The 7,500-nt window shown below is 44.4% G+C and overlaps 1 protein-coding gene across 1 annotated transcript in view; it reads left to right on the forward strand.

The window, feature by feature from the left end:
- LOC308150126 (kinesin-like protein KIF19) overlaps positions 1 to 7,500 on the forward strand; it is a gene marked incomplete at both ends in the record, with an annotated part of 26,081 nt that overhangs the window by 11,652 nt on the left and 6,929 nt on the right. Inside the window, 2 exons of the mRNA XM_080522990.1 lie at positions 4,862 to 5,030; positions 5,267 to 5,383. Coding sequence (XP_080379116.1) covers positions 4,862 to 5,030; positions 5,267 to 5,383 — 286 coding nt within the window. The remainder of the gene's footprint in view (positions 1 to 4,861; positions 5,031 to 5,266; positions 5,384 to 7,500) is intronic.

The following is a 7,500-nucleotide window of genomic DNA, read 5'->3' on the forward strand; positions in this document are numbered from 1 at the left end:
TTGTGAAGTGCCATCCAATCAACTTTGCTGAATTTGTCTGAATCTGAGCAGACAGAATATCCCTAAACACTTCAGAATTCATCCGTCTGCTTCTATCTTCTGTCACATTATCAATAAACACTAGTGACCCAGTGCCATTGGAAGCCATGCATGCCCATGTCATCACACTGCCTCCATCGTTTTTTACAGATGATGTGGTATGCGTCGGATCATGAGCCATTCCAATCCTTCTCCATACTTTCTTCTTCCCATCATTCTGGTACAGGTTGATCTTAGTTTCATCTGTCCAAAGAATGCTCTTCCACAACAGGGCTGGCTTTTTTTAGATGTTTTTTGGCTAAATCTAATCTGGCCTTTCTATTCTTGAGGCTTATGAATGGCTTGCACCTTCAGTGTTTCCTCCAGGATTTTTCACATTAGTGGCGGGGTGGTCAGTTTTCGCGCGCGTAGCGTAGCGCATAAAACGCGCACTGCCGGCGTAATTTCACCCAAAACTAGAGGGTGGCTATTTTTTTAAATAGCAGTTAAATCATTAAAGCCGAGCAGGTGATTTTATATAGAAGGTGATCAAATACCAAGATATCCTACAGCTGCAGCGGAACATGCGGAACGCGCATGACACACACACAGAAAGATCATCAGCTCATTGAATATGAAGTACACAAGAGTACACATGGAACCGGGAACACGCATACAGCACTGAACAACATCCGTAGAATATAAACTTGTGACTGACAGTCACATACATACATACACACACACACACACACAATGAAAGATCATCAGCTCATCAATACGAAGTAGGCCTACATGAGAGTACATGCACAAAACCGGCTAACGTTATTGTTTACCCAAGTAAAATCACAGTGTGACAGTCAGATGGAGCATTCGGTAAACAACTGACAGCAAGGTAATGCATCAGCTGAGTTAAAGAAAACCAACTCTTACCTTTGATGACACCGACATGAGCCCTGCTTACCCGTACCTCCGCCGTTCTGTTCGTGATGATTTTAGGCAATAGATTATTTTTGCCCCACGCATAATTTGCTATGGATAGTTCGAAGCTAGCGTTAGGTCCGAGGCTGCTCAGTTAAACCATTAGCGGGAACATTATTTGTTTCACAAAATAGGCTGATTTAGTTGACCATGAACATTAGACTATATTACGAATGTTCATTTAAAATACTCGTATATTGAGCACTGGTATAAGAACATGAACCAGAGAACAGCAGTAAATGCAATAACCCACAGTCGTCGCTGATGATGTTGCATTTTCGATTAGGATACGGGATTAAAGGGATGGGCGCCTGTGATTTCCTGAAATCCAAATGTCCCGCGAAATTCGGACCATTCGCGCCTGTTGAGAGCGATTCAGTCTCGATTGCGGTGCGAACACAAACGACTAGGTTAATTGCAACATTGTAATATATTGTAACTTACTACACCCTAAATCGTAACGAAATGTAGGTCTGAAAGCGGCCTAAATCTAGCTTCAATCTGCTTTTTTTCTGTTCTCCGGTCATAATAACTAATAATCGTTGCGCAGCCTGAATCAAAGTGGACTGAATCAATTAGTGGCGGAGAAAATGTATTCGTGGCGACCCGCCACGAATCAATGCATATAGAGGAAACACTGACCTTGTGGTGAACCCTCTGTATTTGTTCATGTGATGTCTTCCCTTTATGGTACACTTGGATAATGATATGCCTACCTCCTGGAGACTGTTCTTCACTTGGCTGGATGTTGTGAAGAGGTTTTTCTTTACCATGTAAAGGATCCAGTGATCATCCACTACTCTTGTCTTCCATGGACGTCCAGGCCTTTTTGTGATGCCGAGCTCACCAGTGCGTTCTTTTTATCTCTGAATATACTAAACCGTTAATTTGACCTCTCCTAATGGAATGGAATGGAATGGAATGGAATGGGAATGGAATGGACTTTTATTTGTCATTGCTACAGTACAGGTACCAAACAACGAAATTTAGGAGGGGTGGCTCTGTCAGGCCAAAACCTGCCGCTTGCCAAAAGCTGCCGGGGGTGCGGCCTAACGCGTCACGACCAGCTGGCACGCGCATGCGTCACGACCAGCTGGCGAGTGTTTTTGAAACCTCCGTTTTGGCCGCCATTAGCGAAAAGCTTTAATTTGGCTCTACAAGTGTTAATATGTCATTTTATGAAGTTTTAATATGTTTTCAGGCGAGAAAGTAACCATATATATTCACAAAATGTATCCGGTTTATCAAAATAACCCGTTTATATATGAAAACACATATAATGCTATCGCGTCTCCACAGGCTAAAGTACAACTACACTCATATCCTCAACTTATGTCCTAATCACACTACTGTCGTACCTTCTCCTTGACATGGACATAAACACACCTGCTACCTTCTTTGAAAGAAATCGCGATTTATTCAGTGAAAACTAGTACACCATTCAACATAGCATAGCAATAGCATAGCATTCGCGGACACAGTCAGGCAATGCACCTAGCACAACAATAGCATAGCATTCGCGGACACAGTAACATAGACAGATAGACAGCTAGACAGATAGACCGCTAGACAGATAGACAGCTAGACAGCTAGACAACTAGACAACTAAACAGCTAGACAGCTAGACAGCTAGACAACTAGACAGCTAGACAGCTAGACAACTAGACAGCTAGACAACTAGACGGCTAGACAACTAGACAGCTAGACAACTAGACAGCTAGACAACTAGACAGCTAGCTCTTGGTGTTTAGCTGTTTAGCTGTCTAGCTGTCTAGTTGTCTAGTTGTTTAGCTGTTTAGCTGTTTAGCTGTCTAGCTGTCTAGTTGTCTAGTTGTTTAGTTGTCTAGCTGTCTAGTTGTCTAGCTGTCTAGTTGTCTAGCTGTCTAGCTGTCTAGTTGTCTAGCTGTCTAGCTGTTTAGCTGTCTAGCTGTCTAGTTGTAGCTGTCTAGTTGTCTAGCTGTCTAGCGGTCTATCTGTCTAGCTGTCTATGTTACTGTGTCCGCGAATGCTATGCTATTGTTGTGCTAGGTGCATTGCCTGACTGTGTCCGCGAATGCTATGCTATTGTTATGCTATGTTGAATGGTGTACTAGTTTTCACTGAATAAATCGCGATTTCTTTCAAAGAAGGTAGCAGGTGTGTATGTCCATGTCAAGGAGAAGGTACGACTTGTATGACAGTAGTGTGATTAGGACATAAGTTGAGGATATGAGTGTAGTTGTACTTTAGCCTGTGGAGACGCGATAGCATTATATGTGTTTTCATATATAAACGGGTTATTTTGATAAACCGGATACATTTTGTGAATATATATGGTTACTTTCTCGCCTGAAAACATATTAAAACTTCATAAAATGACATATTAACACTTGTAGAGGCAAATTAAAGCTTTTCGCTAATGGGCTGTCAAAACGGAGGTTTCAAAAACACTAGACTGACACGTCACAGCGTGCGCGTGCCAGCTGGTCGTGACGCGTTAGGCCGCACCCCCGGCAGCTTTTGACAAGCGGCAGGTTTTGGCCTGACAGCTCCCCTGGTGTTAGGAAAGGGGAAAAAAAACACATTTTAGAAAAAGCATAAAAGCATAAAATCACAAGAAGGTAAGGAGCTGGTTTACATCAATAAAGGCTATGTACACAATACACCGTACTATACTGCACAGATAGTCACAAATACAACCAAATACAACCAAATACAATCAAATACAACCAGATACAACCAAATACAATCAAATACAATCAAATACAATCAAATACAACCAGATACAACCAAATACAACCAAATTGTGGCCATCCGGGCCTACAATCAAATACAACCAAAAATCAAATACCAGATACAACCAAATACAACCAAAATCAAATACAACCAGATACAACCAAATACAACCAGATACAACCATATACAGGGTTCACTTCCCACACCTTCTGAAACATCAGAATGTTCCCGCTATCACTCTGATGGATTTTTTGGTTGTTTTTGCAGCCTAAGGATGGCCTGTTTCACTTGCATTGAGAGCTCCGTTGACTGTATGTTGTGCGTATACAGCAACAGCATGCAAATGCAAATGTCACACAACTCAGACCTTTTACCTGCTTAATTGATAAATAAATAATTAAGTAATAGCCCACACTGGCCCATGAATTTTCCTAAACCCTTCTTTCAATTTGGATGTGAATACCCTTACCCTAAAGCTGAGAGTCTGGACTTTAAACTCATATTCATTATATAACTGTAACTTGAAGATGTTTTGGTAAACAGCTAAAATAACAAAAATTCTGTCTGTGTCCAAATATACTGTATATGGACATAACTGTACTGTACGTATCCACCCTGTAGACCATATATTATAATGGCAGTTTCCATGTGAAGGTTTGGCTAAGACATTTGGCTATGTTTTGCTCATAGCAATGCATATCTAATATTGTTGATCTGACTCGAAGTAACGAGCCCGTCCTCCGATTTCTGCATCCATTGCATCACATCCACATGTGACACGTTCTAGTTCGGACTTTTCTTTTGAAACACGGGAACTACGTTTCAACGTTGTTGAGAATCACAACACAAACTCGCTAGTCAAGCCAAAACACTGCAACAACGCAATGGATTGGGTGAGTAATCCCCACTGCTACCTAGTTAACTACAACACTACTGTACATTGTTAGCAGGCTCACAAAACAAGCTGTGTTAGTTGACTAGCGACGTGTCGTTGATTTTCAACAACGCAGAAATGTATTCACATTTTTTCGTAAGAAAAGTCTGAACATCACATCGGATCCCGATATGAGGACCAAAGCATTAGAACGTGTCACGTATTATTGACAGAATATAAACATCCAGCCCAGTCACCTGTCCTCTTTACCGCTAGTTGGGAGCGGGAGCGCGCTCGGTGTGAGCGTGGCCAGGGCAGGGAGGAGACGGAGCAGGACAGCGGGGCGGAGGAGATGGACGCCATCTTGGAACCTCAGGACGTCGCCACCGCCAGGGAGGAGCTCGGCCCCCTGCTGGCCGAACAGAGGAAAACCACCATCCTCAAGGTAGCACGCACACACACACACACACACACACACTCACACACACACACACGCACACACACACTCACACACACACACACACACACACACACACTCACACACACACACACACACACACACACACACACACACACACACATACAGTATACGTTTTATAATAATAATAAAGTTTGATAATAAACATACATTCTCTCCCTCCCTCCCTCTCTCCATCGCTGCCTCCTCCTCCCTGCGGTCAGGCAGAGCTAGAGGAGAAGTTAGCCGCTATGAAAATGAGGTCTTCTAAGATGGAGGAGCTGCTGCCGAAGGCCATCAGCAACGAGGAGCAGAGAGAGATCCTCACTCTGCTCTGCAAGGTACACACACACCTGGAGGAACCCACCAGGGGAGACACACACCAGTGTTACAACCATTGGGATCCACGAATCAAATGAATCATTTATTATCATTCGTTTAAGAATCAATTAGGGATCAAATCAGAATGAAATACAACGTCGATAACCACCAAAAAGTACAACACTTGGACTAGTGATCAGAAGGTCATGAGTTCAAATCCCACCTGGGAACACCACCACTAGTGTGCCCTTGAGTAAAACACTTAGCCCTAAGTTACTCCAGAGAGACCGTCCCTGTAATCTCTTAATTCGCTAAATCGCTTTGGATAAAAGGGTCTGTTCATGGAAAAAATGTAAATGAGAGAGCAACAACATACCAGCGGTGAAAAAGAAGAGTTGTTTACTGGAAACCACAGCTCCCAAAGCTACTCACCACTCAGGACGAGAACCAAACACCGGGATAAAAAAGAAAAGTGAACGATTTTGGCCCTTTGCCCCTCTCTATATCGACTGAAGTATTTAGAATAGGAAGCTAGAAGACCACTCCGAATTCAGTTTGACACCACAGAGAGCTCCTAGCTAAGAGCTCCTGTGCGTGGAGATGACAGATAACTTTATTTCTCAGAACTTAGTCTCAGAACTTAGCCTCAAAACTTAGTCTCAGAACTTAGCCTCAGAACTTAGCCTCAGAACTTAGTCTCAGAACTTAGTCTCAGAATTTAGCCTCAGAACTTAGTCTCAGAACTTAGTCTCAGAACTTAGTCTCAGAACTTAGTCTCAGAATTTAGTCTCAGAACTTAGCCTCAGAACTTAGTCTCAGAACTTAGTCTCAGAACTTAGTCTCAGAACTTAGCCTCAGAACTTCATCAATGCACAGATGGGGCTTGGCCCCAAATGCGTTGTGCGAGTGTGGCGCAGAGGACCAAACCGCAGACCATGTTATCCTGGATTGCCCGGTGTACCACCCACCCAACGGGATGCATGGTCTGTCGGTATTAGATGACGAGACGATGACGTGGCTTCTGGAGGGGTGTCCAGAAATATAGCCCGGGTGAGCCCCTCAACCAGGTCTCGGGGTGGTAAAAGGGTAGCCCCTCGGCCCGAGCCTGGTGGAGTGGAGAGGAAAACAACTACTCATACGCCTCAGAACTTAGCCTCAGAACTTAGCCTCAGAACTTAGTCTCAGAACTTAGTCTCAGAACTTAGTCTCAGAACTTAGTCTCAGAACTTAGCCTCAGAACTTAGTCTCAGAACTTAGTCTCAGAACTTAGTCTCAGAACTTAGCCTCAGAACTTCATCAATGCACAGATGGGGCTTGGCCCCAAATGCGTTGTGCGAGTGTGGCGCAGAGGACCAAACCGCAGACCATGTTATCCTGGATTGCCCGGTGTACCACCCACCCAACGGGATGCATGGTCTGTCGGTATTAGATGACGAGACGATGACGTGGCTTCTGGAGGGGTGTCCAGAAATATAGCCCGGGTGAGCCCCTCAACCAGGTCTCGGGGTGGTAAAAGGGTAGCCCCTCGGCCCGAGCCTGGTGGAGTGGAGAGGAAAACAACTACCCATACGCCTCAGAACTTAGCCTCAGAACTTAGCCTCAGAACTTAGTCTCAGAACTTAGTCTCAGAACTTAGTCTCAGAACTTAGTCTCAGAACTTAGCCTCAGAACTTAGTCTCAGAACTTAGTCTCAGAACTTAGTCTCAGAACTTAGCCTCAGAACTTCATCAATGCACAGATGGGGCTTGGCCCCAAATGCGTTGTGCGAGTGTGGCGCAGAGGACCAAACCGCAGACCATGTTATCCTGGATTGCCCGGTGTACCACCCACCCAACGGGATGCATGGTCTGTCGGTATTAGATGACGAGACGATGACGTGGCTTCTGGAGGGGTGTCCAGAAATATAGCCCGGGTGAGCCCCTCAACCAGGTCTCGGGGTGGTAAAAGGGTAGCCCCTCGGCCCGAGCCTGGTGGAGTGGAGAGGAAAACAACTACCCATACGCCTCAGAACTTAGCCTCAGAACTTAGCCTCAGAACTTAGTCTCAGAACTTAGTCTCAGAACTTAGTCTCAGAACTTAGTCTCAGAACTTAGCCTCAGAACTTAGCCTCAGAACTTAGTCTCAGAACTTAGTCTCA

This window comes from Nansenia antarctica (genome assembly GCF_963989245.1).
Source record: "Nansenia antarctica genome assembly, chromosome: 2".
In the NCBI taxonomy this organism is placed as follows: domain Eukaryota; kingdom Metazoa; phylum Chordata; class Actinopteri; order Argentiniformes; family Microstomatidae; genus Nansenia; species Nansenia antarctica.